Source organism: Heterocephalus glaber, unplaced genomic scaffold, assembly GCF_053883595.1.
Source record: "Heterocephalus glaber isolate CG9 unplaced genomic scaffold, H.glaber_assembly_v1.0 deba00000071, whole genome shotgun sequence".
In the NCBI taxonomy this organism is placed as follows: domain Eukaryota; kingdom Metazoa; phylum Chordata; class Mammalia; order Rodentia; family Bathyergidae; genus Heterocephalus; species Heterocephalus glaber.
Window position 1 is genome coordinate 29074444 of NW_028258137.1, and position 21707 is coordinate 29096150.

A 21707-nucleotide genomic window follows, 5' to 3' on the forward strand; every position below is an offset into this window, starting at 1 on the left:
AAGGACCCGAGTTCAATCCCCGGTACCAAAAAAAAAAAAGAAGAAATAAGGATTAGACGATACATGTAAAGCATTTGGCATATTGAAAGTGGTCACTAATTATTAGCCATTATTTCCTTTTTGTGTTCCCACTTTACTGATTAGAAACTGTTCAGAGAGATTCAAAGTAGTACCTGAGGCCACTCAACTGGAGAGGAGTTGAAATGGGATTACAGTGCTTGCTTGTTCTCCAACGTAAGGTGCATTTCATAGCTAGTGTTTGCGTGATGATGTATAGTTCTCTGGACCATATTACTTCATATTCTATGCCTTGGGATACACAAATTAAAAAGTGATGATTCATTTTAATTAAGTATAGTATAGTGGAGTAAAGTGCTTATTTAGCATGGGGTCTGGTACCTAATAATGTTAGTTGGTGGCCCTGACAAATGCCAAAAAGAAATTCATATTGGTTCTGTTGTAGGTGCATAACAGATACGAAATATCCCATTGCTGTTAGTTCAGCTCCTAATTTGAGGGCTTATCATTGTGCTGGGCAATGTTCTTAGCTCTTCAGGTGCAGTGGTGATTGTGACAGACAAGTCTCTCCCCTTTGGAGGTAACATTTGAGAGGGGGAGCCAGACAATTACCAGAAACATCAATCTATCTATCTCTATAGGAGAAAAAAAAAGGAAGTAAGGGGAGGGGGATGATGGAGACTTGCTATTTTTGACAGGCCTCTCATACCACAATCAGAATTTTGAAGGAAGCTGAGCATGATGGTGCATGCCTGTAATCCCATCAATGGGGAGCCCGAGGCAGGAGGATTGCTGTGAGTCGGAGGCCAGTTTGGGCTACTTTGTGAGTTCAAGGCCAGTCTGAACTACATAGCAAGACCCTGAATCAAAACAATTTTTTTTTTGGTATCGGGGATCAAACTCGGGTCCTTGCGCTTGCGTAGCAGGCGGCAGAACCACTGAGCTAAATCCCCAGCCCAAAACAATTATTTTTGATGGGAGAAGAAATAGCCACATGAACTCTGCAGGTTCTTGGGATGAGTGCCTTGCAGGCAGAGGGATCAGGAAATGTAAAGGCTTTGTTGTGTTCCAGAACACAAGGAGTCTCTGGGGCTGGGATGGAATGATGCAGGCCATGAGATAGCCAGGGCCAGATCTTGTAGGCATACATATGTTGGGAGGTCACTGAGGGTTTTGATACAGTGAGTGATGGGATTTGCTTTGTGTATTAGATAAAGGAACCATCACTGCTGTGTGGGGGATGCACTGCAGTGGGATGCAGGGAGGTGGGTGTGGGAGTGGAAGCAGGGAATCAGGTCAGGTTTCTATGGAAGCTCTTACATCAGAGCGTGACCTAGAGTGGGGAGACAGAACACCTGACTCTAGGACTGTTTCTGAAAATGGCAAAAAAGGGGTCCTGTGTAATCGGGCACTTTGTGTTCAGTCATTAAACAGTTCTGCAGAGTTCTAGCCTAATCTTTGCTCTTGAGACTGAAAAAAATTGAGAGCACTTCATGTTCTAATAGATAAATATGTTCTTCTTTAAAAAGAAACATTCCAGGTAAGGCCAAAGCCTACTCTTTGACCTGTGGTGCCTGCATCTCTAAAAGCAGACCTTTGTCATTTCATCTGGGACCCTGACTCTGGGCCTGAAAAAAGATATTTTAGAAAGGGATATCTTGCATGGTGAACATTAGTGTTTTTCTATGGGAACACTTTTCCCCTCAGCATGGAGCCTGGGAGCAGCTGAATTTACATTGTTAGCAGCACCCCTTTAGCTAGAACAAATGCTAGGTGAGCTACAGGCAGCCGTTTAGAAGGAGTCTAAAAAATAGGCAGAGGAGTGCTCCATTTGTTATGTAACTGAACTTTGCTTTTTCTTTGCCTGGGAGGGACAGCTAGGTCTCCCTGGGGAACTCTTATTTTGGTATGCAGAGAACAGCAGGGGACGAGGAAGGGAGGAGTCTGACTCCTGAGATTCATGTTGCTCTTGGCAAAAATCACATTTCCATTCTGGTAACCCTGAATGTGGGGCCCATAAGTTATTTCCCCTCCTGTTCTTTCTCAGTATATCTGATTATTAGAAGACTGTAAGAATGGTTTTTTTGGAACCGTTATAAAAGAACGTGTGATTTGGTGGCCAGAGCCCAGGGTCTTAGGCACGCGAGGCTTTATGTTTTATCCCCATCCCAGTCTTCAGACCTTGGAAAGGGTCTTAACGCCTCTGGCCTCATCTGTGCATCAGGTTGGTATGGGATCAAGTGAAGTTTATATTTATGAAAGAATGTTGTACACTGTCACACAAATGAGAACATGAAGGCAGCATTCAGTAGCTGCACACATTTTCTGCATGTTTCTAATTAATTATTTTGAAAATTATTTTTTGTTGAATAGGTCACTGTGTTAGGTAATAATTTAAAATTAGTACAATTTGGATTTATACTCATTTAAAATTAGCAAAATTTTACAGGTAGAAGGGGCCTAAAGGATCTCTAGTTCAGTGTTCTCTATCTTTTTTTTCATATTGGCCTTGTGGAGCCTTTTTTAGATAATGAAAATTATCCCATTGAAATTTTAATAATACACATATGCTGTATATCTTATTTTGTGCTGTTTTGTAGCCTTTAGATACCACAAGCCATTCTAATATTTAAGAGCTCTCCATCCCAAACCTGTTTACCCTTCTTAGGAGCAGTACTGTATCACCCTTCTTAAGAATGCATTTTCTAAGCTGGACATGAGTGGTGCATACCTATAATCTTCGCACTTGGGAGACTGAGGCAGGAGAATTGCAGAGGCCATATTCAAGGCCAGCCTGAACTACATAGCAAGATCCTGTCTGCCCAAACCAAAACCAAACAAACAAAAAGAATACATTTTCTAGTCCGAACCTTCTTTTCACAAGTGAAGCCCAAGGAAGTTGAATGATTTATTTAGTCTCTCAGATAATTATGTTTATGATAGTTGAAACTGTTGAATTTATTGTCTTTGGACTAATTATTTGTCTTACAAGTATAGACCATGAAAAGTCTTCAAGAAACTTGATTGGTATGACATGTTTTAAGTTTGTAAAATATTTACCAACTACTAGGCTGTTTCGGGTTGAGAAGTAAATTTAGTGGACAAAAGACACAAAAGGCAGTGTCTGTTCTGTTTCCTGTGATCTTGGTGTATGACACTGTTGAAGCTGTTAGCAGCTTCCTTTCCTATGGGTTGATGAAGAGGTGGATTTGCAGGAGTACTTTGACATCCTGCCGGTGATAGCGTGTAAGGTTCCCTGGTAAGCAACAATTAGATCTTATTCATAACCTTGTTCTTTATCACTGGGGTTTCCATACTTCATAATGACTGAAAATTGACCATGCACAGAACTGTCTGTGAGCGTCTTAAGCATCATAAGAGATTAATTTCTTGTTAATGTTGACATTTGTTTTAACCTGTTTTTTGCAGTAAAAAATATGTTAATTTGTCATTTTTGATATTTTAAGGCAATGCCATTAACTGTTTTTATTTTAGGTTTTTATTCATAATCCTCATACACGAAGCCAGTTTTTCAGTGCATCCAGAATCTCCCAGAGCCCGCTGGAATCTGATGTTTCTCTTCTGAACATTAACCAGGCAGTCAGCTGCCTGACTGCAGGAGTACTGAGCCCTGAACTTGGCCATGATGCTCTTCTAGTGGGGACCCAGACTAATCTTTTGGCTTATGATGTCTACAATAATTCAGATTTGTTCTACAGAGAGGCAAGTATACCCCCATTACAACCATAAAATTCCCATTACTTGTTAATGTCCAGTTTTTTTATGCTTGAAAGAGGTCACTATTTATCTTGCTTTATTATGTGGCCATTACAGTGTAATTAAACAATGCGGAGTGTTTACCATTTGCATCTGCTTTATGTAGTTGAAACTTTTATATTTGGTCATGGCTGGTAATCACTTGCTAACACTGCACCTCATCCATGAGGGGCAATTGAAAAATATATGGTGAATGTTTAAATCTTGAAAAATTTTTTATAGTAAAAGATACATTATTGTTAATCACACTCTAAGTACCCCCACTTACTTTGGACAAACCTATCCCATCATTCTTGCCACTTTCGGAAACAGTTCTGGAAGTTCTCTTTTGTGAGTGTCTTCAGGAGGTACTGCTGCTGAGTGCCATCCAGAAGAAAGGTAGTGTCTCAAAAGCATTGTAGTGTGTCCTTATCCACCTTATTCATTGGGTCTGGCACCATGTGACTTCTAGCTCTTCCTCAAAGTCAAAATGACCACGAAAGGTAAACATTTTAAATTGATTCAGGACATAATGTGATAGGCACAACTAAAGACACTCTTGAAAAGGATTTCCAGAACTGCTTCAGAAAGTGGCAAGAAGGATGAGAGTCAAGTGGGTTTGAATGGATGGGAGTATTCTGAAGGGGATTAATAGCAATGCATCTTTTACTGTAACACATTTTTAAAAAATTTCAAATGCACATCTTGATCACCTCGTGTATGATGCCATCTTCTATCAGAGTCTCCTATTGAGAATTCAGCTAGGGTCTGGGAAGCCAGCGCAGTTCTTCTTGGTGGCCTTGCATTGAAGTTTAGTGGTATGTTAAAGAACCCCTTACCATAGCCTGCCATCTATAGGCTGCTGCAGCTTTATTAACCAAGTAATTCATATTTGTTATAGAAAAAGATAGGGAAGCAAAAAAAAAAAAGTACAATAATAATTAATTCTTTAGTAATTTATAATAATTATCTCTTAAATTCTTGAATTTTTTTCCTGGGTTTTTTTACTAAGTATATGTAAATAATTTTTTTTTTTTTTTCGGTACTGGGAATCAAACTCAGGACCTTGTGCTTGCCAGGCAGGCACGGCACCACTGAACTACATCCCCTGCCCAAATTTTTTCTTTTTTACTATGTACATGTAGCCTTTTAGTTTATTTTTCCTGTAATAATTTTTTTTTTTTTGGAACCAGTGATCGAACTCAGGTCCTTGCACTTGGGCAGCAGATGGCAAAACCACTGAGCTAAATCCCCAGCCCCCTGTAATATTTTTAAGGACATAATTCACATACCATACAACTTATCTATTTAAAGTGCACAGTTAATTAGTTTATTCAGAAAATTTTGTAACCAGCACCATAATCAATTTTAAACATTTTTATTATCTCCAAAAACTAAACCAGAAGGGCTGGGGATTTAGCTCAGTGGTTTCACCACCTGCTGCGCAAGCGCAAGGACCCCAGTTCGATCCCCAGTACCACAAGAAAAAGACAAACAAAAAAACTAAACCAGAAACCCTACAATAGTAGGCAGTCTTCATTTTTCCTTAACCTTCTAACTTGAGGCAATCAATCTGTTTTCTGTCTGTTTGAGACATTTTATAAATATAGAATCATATACTGTATGGTCTTTTGTGATTGGCTGTTTTTAAATTTTTTTTATTTTTTTGGAGACAAGGTCTTGCTGTGTAGTTCAGGCTGGCTCGAACTCACAGTGATCCTCCTGCCTTTGCCCTCCAAGTGCTGGGATTACAGACTTTTACTACCGCACCTGATCCGGCTTCTTTTTCTTAGCATAAAAATTTCCATATTGATCCATGTTGTAGCGTGTATCAATACTTCATTTCTTTTTATAGCTGAATAATGTACCATTGTGTATATATACCACATTTTATTTATCCATTTAAGAGTTAATGGACAATCTACTTCTTAGCTATTATGTGTGGCCTTTTCATTTACTAATATGTTCTGAACATCTTTATATGAAGATAATGTGTATCTATATATCATTATTATTGTTTCTGTAGTATTTCATTGCATTTATATATTAATTTGTTTCACCAATACAATATTATTGAAGATTTATATCATTTCAGGTTCTCTTTTATAGTTGATACTGCAGTAAACATACATCATGCCATTTTTCTGATTATTTCCCAGGGATAAGTTCCTAGATATGCAGATGCCTTTTTGGTGGTTTTTTTTTGTCTTTTGAGATAAAGTGTACATATAGTGGGTTGCACAAACCTTAAGTGTACAATTCAGTGTTTTTTATTTTATTTTATTTTTTGTACTGGGGATCGAACTTGGAACCTTGTGCTTGCAAGGCAGGTGGCAGAACCACAGAGCTAAATCCCCGGCCCTAATTTAGTGAGTTTTGATCCCTATAACCAGCACTTTCAGTTAAAATACAGAGCATTTGTTACTTCAGAAAATATTGTGCCTCATTCCAATCAAGTCCTATTTCCTATAGACAATCACTTTTCTGATTTCTGTCAGCTTACATTAGCTTTTCTTGTTCTTAAACTTCATATAAATGGAATCATACAGAGTGTACTTGTTGGTATCTGGCTTCTTTCACTCAAGATAATATCTGTGAGAGTTTTCCCTGTTGCATATAGCAATATTCCTTTTTTGTTGCTCAGTAACAAACATAGTATATTCTATTGCATGAATATACCCCTGTGTGTTTATCTTATTGGTAATAGGCAGTTGGGATGGATATTTTAATTCTTTTAATTTGGGGCAATTATGAATAAAATTTCTATAAACATTTATGTACAAGGCTTTTTGTAAATATATGTTTTAATTTGTCTTGGATAAATACCAAGGAGTAGAACTGCTGGGCTGTATAGTAGATGTATGATTACCTTTTTTAAAAAATTATTTTTATAGGAAACTGGCAAACTGTTTTCTAAAGTGGTTGTACCATTTGATACTCCTATCATACCAGCAGTGTTGAGAATCTAATTTGCTGCACATTCTTTGTGAACATTTGATGTTATCAGGCTTTTTCCCCTTGGTACTGGAGATTGAACCCAGGACCTTCACACTGAGCTATACCCTCAGTCCCTCAGTCCTTTTTTATTTTTTATTTTGAGACAGGGACTTGCTAAGTTGCTAAGTTTCCCAGGCTGGGTTAGAACTTTCAGTCCTTTTGTCTCAGCCTTCCAGAGTGCTGAGATTACAAGTGTGTATCACCATGCTTTTTTTTGAGCCAGGGTCTCAACATGTAGTTCAGGCTGGCCTTGAACTCACTATATAGCCCAGGCAGACCTCAAACTTGCTGCAATCCTTCTGCCTTAGCCTCCTGAGTGGTGGGATTACAGGTGAGCACCACTATGCCTGGCTTTTTTTTTTTTTTTGGTACGGGGGTTGAACTCAGGACCTTGCCAGGCAGGCAGGTGCAGCACCACTGAGCTACATCCCCAGTCCCATGCTTTGTAATTTTAGTCATTTTAGTAGGTGTGAATTGGTATCTTACTATGGTTTTATTTTCTATTTCCCTGATGACCAGTGATATATAGCACTTTTTCTTGTGCTTCTTGTCCTCTTTTGTCTTTTCTGAAGTGTTTATGACTTCTACCTATTTTTCATTGATAGTTTCCCACTTTCTTATTGATTTGTAGACATCCTGTGGATATACTGGATGTAAGTTCCATATAAGAAACATTCTTTTCCTGATCCATAATTTATTCCAGTAGGTAGGTGTCTTGATGAGAAGACTTCAATTTTGAATAAGTCCAGCTGATCAATATTTAATGATTAATGCTTTTCCTATCCTTCTGAGAAGTCCTTGCCTATTTCAAGGTCACAGAATCCTACATTTTCATTGAGGACTGAATTTGAGTTTAGGAGTGCATTCATCAGGTTCTCCAGAGAAACAGGACCAATAATATATATATATATATATATATGGTGGGAGCAGGTACTTAAGGAATTGCTTTACATGATTGTGGTAGCTGGCAAGTCCAAAATCCGCAGGGGGGCCAACAGGCTGGAGACTTGGGAAAAAGTTGATGTTGAACCTGATGTCTGAAAGCAGCCAGCTGGCAGAATCCCTCCTTCCTTGGAGGAGATCAGTCTTTTTCCTGTGAATGGTTGGGGCTCACTCACATTATGGTGAATAATATGCTTTACTTAGTCTACTGATTTAAATGTTAATCTCCTCTAAAAAATATCCTCACAGTAACAACGAGAATAATGTTTGACCAAATATCTGGGTAGTGGGGTCTAGCCAGGTTGATACATAAAATTAGTGTCACAAGGGCTCAGTTTTGCAATTGTTAGTCAGAACAAATTAAAGAAGACTTAAATAAGAAATATAAGAAAAGAAGAAATACAACTGCTAAGTCAAAAACCATTTTTAGATGACATTTATGACAGATATTTATAAATTATTCTCTAGCAGAGCTACTGTTTTTCTGCCTCCTCTTTACAATACGAGAGTGCCTGTTTTATAACACCCTAACTAACAATGGATGTTGTTCTTTTTCATCATGCTTATTGAAAAGTGAAAAATTATATATTGGGAGAGTGAACATTTTTTGTTTTTTGGCTGTTTGCATTTCTTGTGAATTTCTTTTTGAGGAGCTGGGGTGTTCTTTTCTTGTTTATTTGCCTTATATATTGCAGGGGTTTTTTTCTAAGTTCTTTGGTTACCTTTTATGTTTTGGTTGACTAGCTATTTAATAGTTTTAATTTCTTATGATGTCTTTGTTTCCTTTATAGTCAATCTTTTCTTTATATTTTTCCTAAGAATAATAAGGATTAGCCAGGGGATTTAGCTCAGTGGTGCCGCTGCCCACCTTGCAAGCGCAAGGTCCTGAGTTCAATCCCCGGTACCCCCCCCCAATATATTTATATAAATAAGGATTATATTGCTGTATAATAAACAGTATTTACAAAGTGTCCTTGAATCTCCCATAAGTAAATTATGTATGCTTTTATAATATATTAAAGAAGTCTGAGATATTTATTCTGGATGCTAGGACAAGAGGGTATTTGTTTTATTCTTTATACTTTTTAGTAACTTTAACATTAAGAAGAGTAATAGAGAATTGGTTAGTAATATTAAAAATATTTGCATCCCCAAATGGTTAAAATAAATGATAAAATTTGAGTTTTTAAAGGCATACATCTTTTTCTTTTTTTTTTTTTTTAGACAAGTCTCACTATATAGTTCAGGCTGGCCTTGAACTCACTATATATATAGCCCAGGCTACCCTTGAAGTCCTCCTGCCTCAGCCTCCCTAGTGCTGGGTTTACTGGTGTGTACCACCATGCCTGGTGAAAGGCATATATATATTTTGATTCTCTGGAAAATTTGGCCCCTAGTACTTGGTGGCCCTGGAGAGCCCCATATTATCATAGCAGCATATTGGATCAGCTGAGTGTGAGAGCTAAGACTTTGAGTTTACCATGGATCTGCCCATATCCTTGCAGAAGCCACAGTGATGGCTTCGATGGACAGCCTTGGCTGCCTCCCAGGAGTCCATGTGGCTTCTCACAAATCTTAACAGGAGGTTGAGGATACAAATGAAAAGGCAGATCCACATTACCTTCAGTGTGCCTGGCCATCACTGTGTCTGAGATTGTGTTTCTTTTGCTTCTTAGGTAGCAGATGGGGCAAATGCCATTGTGCTGGGGATGTTGGGAGACGTGGCCTCCCCTCTTGCAATTATTGGTGGAAACTGTGTTCTGCAGGGTTTCGATCATGAAGGAAATGATCTCTTTTGGACGGTATGAAGAACAAAACATTCTTTTTGGTAGTCTTTAGTAGTTGTAATTTTCTTTAGAATATTTTAAAGCTTACTGTATATTAAATAATAAAAACAATAATATTTACAATTCTGTACATTAAAAAAGAATATGAATAATTCAAATAACTTATTGGCTGCTTGTAAATCCCTCTCTTCATGTAGCTGATATATTTGGATTAAATAGAAGTACTGACTTGTGACTTTTATTTCCAGGTTACTGGAGACAGAGTTCATTCCTTGGCTTTGTGTGACTTTGACGGTGATGGGAAGAAAGAGGTATGTGGGGAAGGTGATGCCTCTGTGGTGTGTTCAGCTGTGTTAGTGTTGAGAGAAGTATTAGTTTCTCATGCTGATTTTGAAGCTTTGGTACCTAAATGATGACTAATTGGCCACATTTGACTTTGATCAGCTAATTGAAATATTTATTAGTTCTGATATCTCCTCTCTTTCGAACAATAAATAACTTCTTTTTGTCTAATATAAACAAGTAGGCCACAAAGTTTCAAAGAGAGGAGAGAAGGTTTATGGAACTTCAGTCATATTTATAATCTTGTAAATTACTTCTGATCCTTTGAAACATATTTGTAAATCATTTCCATTTTGGCCTATTTTTTTCTTAGGAATTTAAAAGTTTTAGTGATCATCCTTTAGCTTTTTGAAATTAATTCTAATAATTACTCTGGAAATTAGCTCTGGGCACTGGTGTCTGAAGTAGGGCTTCCATCTGCAGGTGGGGAAAGTTACTGAACTAGGGAGCATTTTCAGGTATACAGTGAAAGAAAATAATCTGGCAAGATGTGCACTCTGCATGGCAGAATAAAAGCTTTCTCTTCACTGACTGAATCTCTTGATCCTGCAATTAAAGGGGCCCTTCCTGAGCGCTGGATTATTGGAAAATAGGAACTCTTGAGTGGCAGTTGGAGCAAAGTACTGTGCAATTTTTTTGTTTTATTTATGGAAATTTGCTGTTTACTTATTAAACTAGATATTTGTGATTTCTCCCCTTTTAGCTTCTTGTTGGATCTGAGGATTTTGACATTCGCATTTTTAAAGAAGATGAGATTGTGACAGAAATGACAGAAACAGAGGTAAGAAGTACCACCCTAGAGTTAGGATAACCTCAGGAAGATAGAGTGGCACAGGGCTGGGGATTTAGCTCAGTGGTTTCACCGCCTGCTGCATGAGCCCAAGGACCCGAGTTCAATCCTTGGTACCAAAAAATATAAAAAAAAGAGTGGCACAGCAAATATAACATTGTGTGAGCATGCTGGATGGTTTTAGAATAAAAACTGAATTTTTTTGTTTGTTTGTTTGCTTTTGGTACTGGGGATCGAACTTGGGTCCTTGCACTTGCGAGGCAGGTGGCAGAACCACTGAGCTAAATCCCCGGCCCTAAGAACTGAATTTTTACTTAGTCTACTATTTGTCTGTCTATCTATCTATCTTTTTTTTTGTTTTTCTGAGACAGTCTTGCTATGTAGTTCAGGCTGGCCTCAAACTTGGCAACAATCCTCCTGCCTAAACCTTCCAAGCACTGGGATTATAGGGGTGCACTACCACACCCATTTTACTTTGTACTTTTTATATATTCACAGTTATTATAATGTAAAATGACAGCTGTGGATAGAGAGGAAATAAAGGAGATAAATGAATGCCAAAAGCAGTAGTGTAAAGATATATGTCTGTATATGGGGTTTTGTTTTATGTGCTTTTCCAGAAAGAGTGTCTTCAGCTTTGATTAGGTTCTTAAAGAGGTTTTTGGCTCTTTCCCACCCCACCCCCCAAAAAACCCCAACTTCATAATAGAGTATAAGTGCTGTATCCTACATTATCATATGTCTTTCATTTTAATTTTTTTTTAAAGATAAGACTCTCACTATGTAGTTCAGGCTTGCCTTGAACTCATTATGTAGCCCACCCAGGCTGGTCTTGGACTCTGCCTCAGCCTCCCAAGAGTTGGGATTACAGGTGGGCACCACCACACCCAGTCCTTTCCTTCTAATTTATAGTAAATATATAGTAAATATGATTTTTTAAATTTATTTTTTAAGTCAATTTTAGATGTTAGGAGAGTGCATTTTTTTGGAAACACTTTTTTTCCCTAAATCCTCGAAAGAGCGAGGAGAACATGAGATACAGTTAAGTATTAGAGGGAACTTGTTCCTCTTGTAGTGTACAAAAGAAAGAACTGAATTAACTAAGGAAACCCTAAGGGACCTGGGGAATATGAGGCTAAATTTATGAAAATACACACTTTATAAAACTTCATATGCAGGGCAATTTTGGTTTTGCCCCTAGCTCAAATTTCTTTTCCCAGGTGAGCAAACTCTTGATTCATTTGGCAGTTGAACGGTACTAAGTATTGCCAGAAGAATACTTGAGTTAAATAATTCTGGAATCCTACACAGCACTTTGTATTCAGAGTTAAGTGGGTAGTTTTGTAGAAATGCAGTAGGTGTAAAGGAAATTATATAACTATTCTCTGCTTTATACAATTTATTTCTTAATATCTCTTGTATAGGGCCAGAATTAGAAAATAGATCTGTAGGATCACAGATATCATTAAGTTTTGGCTTTAACTTTTAAGAATAATTTTGTTCAGTATCTAAAATATTATCCTTTTAAGGTTATTAAATAATTTCATAATCCTATTGATATTTCTATATAATACATGCATTCTTTATATTGTTACATACCACACAAATCCATGTGTTTGGGTTTTCAGTTTTGAAAGGATGATGCTTTCTTTTTTATTTTTTTACCTTTAGCAAACAATAAATTATGTCATAGAAAAAATGTACACTTAAAAGTTAGTTAATCCTAGATTATAATTCTTTTTAAAATTTAGAATCTAAGATATTATAAATTAAGGAAACTGAAATAATCATTAAAATCATTTGAGTTAGTGTATATAGTAACTCCTGTTGTACATATTCTAGATCTTGAATACTCAGTATTTTCCTCCCTAATCCTGTTTTATTGTGATTCTTCTAAAGTAATTTTCTGAACATGCTTCATAAGCTTGATCTAAAACACCAAAGTTTGTGAATTTTTAAAGATCTTATCCAACTCTGAAATAGATGACATGGAAGAGAAATACATTCTCCACTATTGGGTTGGAAATGCTTTTACATCTAATTTTAACACAGTTGTAGAAAGGCTTGTGATTTTCTAAAGCTATATGTCACATTAAATTGAGCCCTAATGAAAAGATGTGTTTTTCTGTGTTATTTTTGCAGATAATCACCTCTCTGTGCCCCATGTATGGCAGCCGATTTGGGTATGCCCTTTCCAATGGCACAGTTGGAGTTTATGACAAAATGGCTCGATCCTGGAGAATTAAAGTTAGTATGGTTCAGCCTCTTCTATTCAGGGATTTTATTTTTCCGTTATTGAGGGACTTCTGTACTAATTATTGGAATTCTTTTTCAGTCCAAAAATCATGCCATGAGCATTCATGCGTTTGACCTTAATTCTGATGGAGTGTGTGAACTGATAACTGGCTGGTCTAATGGGAAGGTAGGTTTAAATAGCAGAGTTCCTTATACTTCTAAGTGAGTGATTCTTTGTGATGTTGGCTGCATGAGAATAGCAACATGGAAATATAAACCTGAATTCCTTGGCTATGTTTTCAAATTTCTCTCAGTCTTTCTATGTTATTTCTTCTTTCCAGAGTGAGTAAGTGTTCTTTCAGCCTTATAACCATGTTTGAGATAAAATCTCTAGGGAGATCTTTTAAGTCTCTCCTTTGAAGGAATGAAATACATTAGTCAGGTTGCTGATAGTACATGTAGAGCAGTAAAAAAAGAAAAAGAATTTTAATAGCTTACTTTAATAACCTAAAAATGAACTGTTTTAGCTCTTTCCTAATCTTTAAAACTAACTGAAAACTTAGAATGGTGGAGAATCATGTTAATGATTCAGAAATGATCATTAAAGAATTATGCTAGCATGTTGCTGTCCTAGCTGTAACTTCAAAATAAATTTCTTCCTTTTTTCCCCCTCAAATCAGAGTTTCTTATAGTCTTTTGACAAGTCAAAATTGTCTTGTTAGAAATTCCTAAGTAGCTGCCAGATCTCCATGGATACCATTTGCCCTAGCTTCTTGTCTGTCAGTGTTGGACTGCTTAAAGGGGATCAGCAAATAAATTCCTGTCTTTTCTTTTTTGCATTTTCTTTGCCTAAGGCTAGCACCTCTAGCCTTTCTTTGATGTTATGTAAAAAACAGATTTTAAAAAGTTGTTAGAAAATAGAAATTTCATTTGACTGAGCTGTTGTCCTCCTAGGTATCTTCCCAAAAGAGTTAAAGACATGATATTACAGTAATACATGCATACCTATGTTTATAGCAGCACAACTTATAATAGCTCAATCTTGAAATTGGTCTATATGTCCACTAAGAAATGAATGGATAAAGAAAATGTGATATTTATACACAATAGAGTTCTACTGTGCTATAAAAGGGATAAATTAAAATCATTTATAGAAAAAATGGAAGTACCTTAAATCAATAATGTTAAGTGAAATAAATCACAAGGTTTCTCTTATATGAGAAACCCGAAGTATAAGTAAGGAGCAAAATAAAAGGTGGATTATAGGAAACAGGGAGGTAGACCTTTTGCAGATGGAAAAGGGATCTAGGAAGGAATGGAGAGAGGAGGGAGGGGAGAGGGAGGGGAGAGGAAGGGGAAGTAAAAAAGGCTAAAATGTGATATGTACATGTATCAACTCACCATATTATAGTCATAGTATATTCACTGTATATCACAAACATTTACTGATAAAAACATAAATTTAAAAAAAAGAAAGCTGTTAGGTTAGAGCTGGGTGTAGTAGTGCACACTGGTCATCCCAGTATTCTGGGAGGCTCAGGCAGGAGGATGGCAAGTTCAAGCCCAGCCTGAACAACTTAGCAAGAGCCTGTCTCAAAATTAAAAATAAAAGGGCCTGGGATTTAGCTTAGTGGTTCCGGCGCCTGCCTCGCAAGTGCAAGGTCCTGAGTTTGATCCCCAGTACCAAAAAAACAAAAAAAACAAAATTAAAAATAAAAAAGGCTGGATTTGTAGCTCAGTGTGAAGGTCCTAGGTTTGACCCCCAGGAAAAAAATTATTAGGTTCCTTTTCTTAGTTTTGTCTGTGATATGGGTATTAAAATTTTTTTTTTCAGTACTGGGGATGTGAGGTATTAAAAATTTTTAGGGAGAGCCGGGGATTTAGCTCAGTGGTGCTGTCACCTGCCTCTCAAGTGCAAGGTCCTGAGTTCAATCCCTGGTACCAAAAAAAAAAAAAATTTTTTTAACGGAGTTGAGTATATAGCTCAGTGGTAGAGCTCTTGCATAGCATACACAAGGCCCTAGGTTCAATCCCCAGTACCACTATATATATGAAGACTATGTAGTTGCTTAGTAAGGTATTTGGAAGTTCATAAAATGGATGTCTTAGTCTACTTGGGCTTTTATAACAAAACACCATAGACTGTGTAGCTTGTAAACAACAGATGTTTACTTCATACAGCCCTGAAAGGCCAAGGTCAAGGTGCTGGCAGATTGTGTGTGTGTAGTAAGGGCCTTTCTTCCTCATAGAGGGCTGTCTTCTCACTGTAAGTTCACATATGGAAAGAGTAGGAGACTTCTTAGGATTTCCTATAAGGGTCTGCTCACTTCTCAAAGATTGCAATTCCTGATATCTTCACCTTGGGGATTAGGATTTCAGCATCCTTTGATGGGACATAACCATTCACACCATAGCAACAGACTATATTATGGGAGAAATTATTAGTTACAATAGATTTAAGAATTAGAAAACTACTAGACTTGAAAAATCATTAAAATATGACTCTGGACCTAGAGTTTTTATAGTTAAATGTTTTCAAAATTTTGAGGATTTTCTATTTTATGTGTCTCAAAGCATAAAAAAAATAAAATTATACAGTCATTATATGAGTGGGAAACTGATTATCTATACTTAACAGGAATAGCACAGAAAAGGAAAACATACACATGCAGCTTGGGAATGTAGATGGAAAGATACTAAACAAATGCTACTTGCTGGTTAACTCTGTAGTAGGTCATTTGTTGAGTTAGTGGCCCATCTCCTTCAGGACAAAACTTCCACGTTGTATAAGCAAAAGAACCAGAATATCAACAGAAATAGCAATGTGTAATCTTCTTTCTTAGTTAGTAAATGAAGCTTCTTGTTTGCTAAAATTGTGGGAATGCAGAGCGAGAAGCTGTCAGATGGTGAGGCTTTCACTGGAAAGAAGCAAGTTCAGTTTAGCTCGAGTTAAAGGGTTATGCTACATACCAAGAGCTTTGGTAAGATGCAGGCATTCTTTCACAAGTTTTAGTGGTCATAATCTCCAGGCTTACATAATGTAGTTTAATATAATGTGGATACTTGAATGTGATATACTCCAGGCAAGAGGGTAGGTTGTTTGGTTGCAAAGTTTTACCAAGAAGGATGTCAAAGGCAAAATAATACCCAAGCATGGTGGCACATGCCTGTAATCCCGGTACTGGGGAGGCATGGCAGGAGGATTGCCTCAAGTTTGAGGCCAGGCTGGGCTACATAATGAGGTCAAAGCCAGCCTGAACTACATAGGAAGACTGTCTCACTGCCCCCCAAAAAGAAAAGACAAAATATGAATGGCATTGTCATTGAAGTGGCTGTTCTACTAGATTTACTATAGCTAGTCTTTTAGTCTTTTATTGAGGATACCTGTGTGTCCTTGTCTGGAATAAAATCATTATTTCAAGTAAGTGAAAATTTCATGTTGTTTCAGAGATGCATATGAAATAAATTTTTTTTTTTTGAAGACCAGGTCTTCCTTTGTTGTCCGGGCTGGCCTTGAACTTGTGAACTCCTGAGTGCTGGGATTACAAGCATGTACCACCATTGTCAGCTCATTATTATTTTTCAGACGCATTTGCTTCCAATCAGCCAGTTACTTATTTGTGTTATCTCCTGGGAAGAGAAGACTTGAGAGCTTTCTAAGAACTCTGAATAGTTTTTATGTGAAAGAGGGCTCTTGACAGGGTTATTGTAAAATGCAGTATGGTGGAAGATTGGGCTAGTTGGGCATTGTTTAGACTTTAGCTTTAACTATATTTTATACATTTATATATCATAAGAGATTAATTTTATATGGCACTAACATTTGTTGTGTATCTCTCTGTGTTAGGTCCTATTCAAAGTATTTCTCATGTATTAACTCTTTTAGGCCTCGTTACAGCCCTGTGAGGTGTAGGTACTATTATTTTCCCTATATTCTTGCTATTGATGCCCAGATAAGAACAAGTAGAGAATGGTTAAGAAACTCACCCAAGATCCCATAGTACATGGCACAGATGGATTGTGGACCCAGGCAGTTTGGCCTTGGAGCCCACGCCCTTTTGTGCCATGTTGTATGTACTGTATGAACTGCTTCTCAGAAGACCCAGTTTTCAAATGAAACATTGTTTGAGGGCCAGTACATAAAACAACTTTCACTGAAAAAGAAGGAAGCAAAGCTGGTTTGAGGCCCCATTTGGTCCCCCTGGCCATAGCAGTCATAGGTATCTCCAGAGAAGTTAGGCTTCATGGAGTACTCTACTAGACTAAATGACTTAGAAAGCTGATTTTTATTTTAAAATTTTGTGGTGATGTTGTTTTCAAAGTGTAGCTGAAGTGATTTTTTATGTTCGTGTTTTATTTTTAGGTTGATGCCCGAAGTGACCGAACTGGGGAGGTCATCTTTAAAGACAACTTTTCTTCTGCAATTGCTGGTGTGGTAGAGGGAGATTACCGAATGGATGGCCACATACAGCTAATCTGCTGCTCAGTGGATGGGGAAGGTAAGTTGGGTTGAGAAAAATCCTTGAAAGTCAAATTTTCAATCTCATTGGGTCAAGATGCCAGGAAATTCCACTATAAGATATTGTGTTGAGGGGCCAGGGATTTAGCTCAGTGGTTCCGCTGCCTGCCTCGCAAGTGCAAGGACCCAAGTTCTATCCCCGGTACCAAAAAAAAAAAAAAAAAAGATATTGTGTTGAGGCTCCCTAGTTATAATAAATTTACCTAAGTTGGAAGGATGAGAATTTAAATTTTTGGCTTTTAAAAACAAGTAATTGATATCCTGAAAGTAGGTACGGCCATCTTTGGGATGTTCCTCAATCAAGTGAGTATTTTTTCCTCTCTTTTCAGTCCGGGGTTACCTGCCAGGCACAGCTGAGACAAGGGGAAGCCTCATGGATACCAGTATGGAGCAGGACCTGATCCGAGAACTGAGTCAGAAAAAGCAGAATCTGTTACTGGAACTCCGTAACTATGAGGAAAACGCCAAGGTAGGGCCTAATATGAAGGAGAAATAGAATCAGAAATGTTGAAACTGACCAGGAAGATTGGCAAATGTGGAAGAAGAGTTACAGAGTCAGTGCTAGGCAGGAAGCTGAGACAGGAGGGTTGTAAGTTTATGGCCAAGGTAGCAAGTTCTGCCTCAAAAATTAAAAAAAAAAAAAAGAAAAAAGCTGGGGATGTAGCTCAGAGGTAGAGTCCTTGACTAACATGCTGGAGGCCCTGGGTTCAATCCCTAATACTTCCAAAAGGAAAAAAAAAGATAGGGAGTTTTTCTTATGGAACTGAACAGCCAGATTATTTAAAATGAGAGTTATAATGTTCAGCATTTTGGTGAATGAGTTGAAGTGGGTGGGGTGTTTTGCAGGCTGAATTGAGTGGCCCATTGAATGAGGCTGACAGGCAAAGGGATGTAATACCAGCCAATACCAGGCTTCACACTATCCTCACAGTCAACCTGGGAAGCGAGACTCAAGCTGCACACACAGAGTTGTGCATTTCCACTTCAAATGGTAAGACATTATTTATAGCAGGAGTTTAGGTGCCTGTGCCATCTTGGAGAACTTACTGAATTGCCTTTTTCTTCTTCCCTGTAGACACCATCATTCGAGCAGTATTGATTTTTGCAGAGGGAATTTTTGTAGGTGAAAGCCACGTGGTACATCCCAGTGTTCACAACCTCTCCAGCTCTATCTGTGTCCCAATTATACCACCCAAAGATGTCCCTGTCGATCTGCACTTGAAAGCCCTTGTGGGTTACAGAAGCAGGTGATCCTTTACAAGTTCATTTCCATCGAGCACTTGTTTTCCATTGTGCATGCAATCTGTGGGGCCAGAGACACCACTGAGTGGTTCTGCCCTCCAGTAGAGGTTTCCCAAGCCTTTAACTTCCCTAATTTGAAAAAAAATAGTGAGGATGAATACGTAAATTTAAAATGGTTATTTTCTGTTTCAATCAGATGACCTCAGGGTCACAAAAATATGTTTAATTGGGATTAGGGATGTAGGTCTATGGAAGACTGTGTACTTAGCATGTGCCAAGTCCTGGGTTTGATCCCCAGCCCTGCACGCCCAGGAAGAGTTTAATTAATGATTTGTCAACTTAGAGTTTTGGGGACTAAGACTGAAAGAGTTGGGGTGTACCTGTATATTAGGGTTATATATCATTTCAGCTGGTAAAGAGAAACCACTACATTTGTGGAAAGTAATAGTCTTTCCATCTCCATCTTAGGGTGCTTGAAAGCCCTAGTGTATGCATGTGTATATGTATGCTCATGATCTCTAATTCCCAAATCCCACTTCTATAGTACATTAGCCCTCAAGTATTTTGGGGATTGAAGCCCTTAAATATCAATTGATGATGATCTAGTAGTGATTTTAGTTTTGAGGCCTTGTTTTTTTTTTGGCCTGTCCCCACTCCCCGACCAGGGCCTTGCTTTTTGAAATGACATTATACCAAACACTTCTCTTGTGTCCCATTGGTTGGCCCTAGCACCCAGTTCCATGTATTTGAGTTGACAAGACAGCTGCCCCGATTCTCCATGTATGCGCTGACCAGCCCAATCTCTGCCAGTGAGCCCCTCAGTTATGTTAACTTCATCATAACAGAACGGGCACAGAGGGTGAGTAGCATGCTCTTTTCTTTAAGTACTTTTGGTGATGTATCTTCTTTTATTTTGAAAAAATACACACATTGTTTATCTGAGCAATTCTTAATTTCCCGTGAATTTGGACCAGTTTCTTAATTCTTTTCCTTCTTTTGTTATAGTCTTAGTATGTCTTGATTTAGTATTTCAAGAGGAACCTACATCAAGATGGAAAGAGAAGCTGGATGCAGTGGCGTATGCCTGTAGTCCTAGCTACTTGTGAGGCTGAGGCAGGAGGGTTGCTTGAGCCCAGGCATTCAGGGCCAGCCTGGGCAACATAGTGAAACTTTGTCTATTGAAGAAAAAAATAAAGATGGAGAGAGAGTAGGACTTGGGTCTGCAAAGGCATTTTAGGTTCAAGTTTTATCCTAAGTAAATAAATTCTTAGTAATCTTGGAGTATTCTGTTCTGAGCTTCAGTTTCCTTATTGATAAGTGAGGATAGTGTTGCCCACATTGTAAAAGGCCCCTGAGGTTTATGTGATGGATGTGACAGTACTGTGTAAAGTCTAAAGGACTAATATCAGTGGATTTAACCTTGGCTTGGCTTCAGTATTCTTGAGAAGGCTTTGTAATTGCATAGATTCTCGGACCCCTGCCTGGCCTATGGAACCAGAAGGTTCATAGGTGGACCTTCCCAGACAGCCTCATGAGTGATTCTTATGTGGAACCCGTGTTGCAAACCATTGTAAAGTGTTATTGCTAACATTGAAACTTACTGTGTGGAAATATCTTTGTGGTGTGTGCATGAATATTTCATTTAAAACTTTAAAAAATAGAATCAATTAGTTTTAAGCAGACAGTGATGTCCAGGGATACACCCACAGAATAGCTGTTTTGTGAACAGAATTAGCACTGAACCTCAATTTTTTCTACATTACAGTGAGAGTATTGTTAGTAGAAAATACTGTAAAGTCATGCCTGCTGTGGGGCTAGACATAATTCTGAGTGTTACTTGAGAACATGTATGAGAAGGGAAAAGGGAGTGTGACTATTGTTTTCTTAGTGGGGGATGAAGTACACATTTTTTTAAACCAAGCAGTAAAACTAGAGAGGGAAAAAGTCTTCCTTCTGTAACAACTGTACATTAAAAACTGAAGTTCTCTTTAATTCTATTATTTTTAAGATTGTTCTGTGGCTCAACCAGAACTTTCTGTTACCAGAAGACACCAATATTCAGAATGTTCCATTTCAAGCATGTTTCACATCATTACGGAATGGTGGCCACCTCTGCATAAAAATAAAACTTAGTGGAGAGGTAATGTTTAATGTCTTGGGGCAGGTGGGGGGTGTAGCCCAGTGGTAGAGTGCTTGGCTAGTGTGTATGAGGCCCTGTGTTCCATCTCCAGCATCAGGAAAAAATAAAAAAGGAAAGGAAAAAAGTGTTACCATCATGGGGTAGCCATAGTCTTCTCACGTGCAGTTTAACCATTCAGTGGAAAGTGAGGTGGGTGACATCAGTGTGAAGGTCTGCAAACCATCATTTCCACTTTGTTGTTGTTGTTATAGACGCTGGAGTATAAGCTGCAAGGGTAGTTTCTGCCTTTCTCCTTCCTTCACTCTTTCCTATAATTTGGGAAGGGGTGGGATTACCAAGGTGCATAAAAACATTTTTATTATTTGAATAATTGTGCCATTTAGTTCATAAGGCTAATAGATTGACATTTTAGTCATGTGCAGGAAATAATGCATGTGGTTTGTAATTTCCTAAAGGGTTACACCTTACTCATTCATCACTGTATATAAAAATATGCTCAGTAATTGTGTTGACAATGAAGAAATTCATTGTCTCTGACTGACTTTATCTCTGATCTGAGAATGCTAACCTTGCCTGTTGTTTTCCTGGATAGATTACTATAAATACTGATGATATTGATTTGGCTGGTGACATCATCCAGTCAATGGCATCATTTTTTGCTATTGAAGACCTTCATGTAGAAGCAGATTTTCCTATCTACTTTGAGGAGTTACGAAAAGTGCTGATTAAGGTGAGGGTACCTAGTTGTTGCTTTTCTGAAACCGTAGTAGTCTCATAGTCTGAAATATTTATTTTGGGAGATGAATGAGCTCTGGGAAAGCTGAGGCAGGGGGGTCAAAAGTTCAAGCCCCAAGTGTGGTCAACTTAGTGACTTAGTGAGCCCCGGCTCAAAATGAAGAAAAAAAAGAAGGACTAGAACTGTAGCTCAGTGTGAAGCCC

The 21707-nt window shown here is 38.0% G+C and overlaps 1 protein-coding gene across 7 annotated transcripts in view; it reads left to right on the forward strand.

Annotated features, from left to right (window-relative positions):
* Bbs2 (Bardet-Biedl syndrome 2) overlaps positions 1 to 21707 on the forward strand; it is a 116925-nt gene that overhangs the window by 85441 nt on the left and 9777 nt on the right. For 4 of the 7 annotated variants that reach the window (XM_087184739.1, XM_087184673.1, XM_087184535.1 and 1 more), the window contains 13 exons: positions 3514 to 3745; positions 9394 to 9515; positions 9749 to 9811; positions 10546 to 10623; positions 12775 to 12879; positions 12968 to 13054; positions 17231 to 17366; positions 17716 to 17855; positions 18233 to 18377; positions 18462 to 18633; positions 19358 to 19487; positions 20637 to 20768; positions 21361 to 21498. In XM_087184739.1, the coding sequence (XP_087040865.1) occupies positions 9423 to 9515; positions 9749 to 9811; positions 10546 to 10623; positions 12775 to 12879; positions 12968 to 13054; positions 17231 to 17366; positions 17716 to 17855; positions 18233 to 18377; positions 18462 to 18633; positions 19358 to 19487; positions 20637 to 20768; positions 21361 to 21498 (1419 nt within the window). In that variant the 5' untranslated portion in view covers positions 3514 to 3745; positions 9394 to 9422. Of the gene's footprint in view, positions 1 to 1301; positions 2243 to 3513; positions 3746 to 9389; positions 9516 to 9748; positions 9812 to 10545; positions 10624 to 12774; positions 12880 to 12967; positions 13055 to 17230; positions 17367 to 17715; positions 17856 to 18232; positions 18378 to 18461; positions 18634 to 19357; positions 19488 to 20636; positions 20769 to 21360; positions 21499 to 21707 lie in introns of those variants that run through there. The other 3 variants (XM_087184696.1, XM_004847891.4, XM_087184579.1) reach the window with 2 other exon arrangements.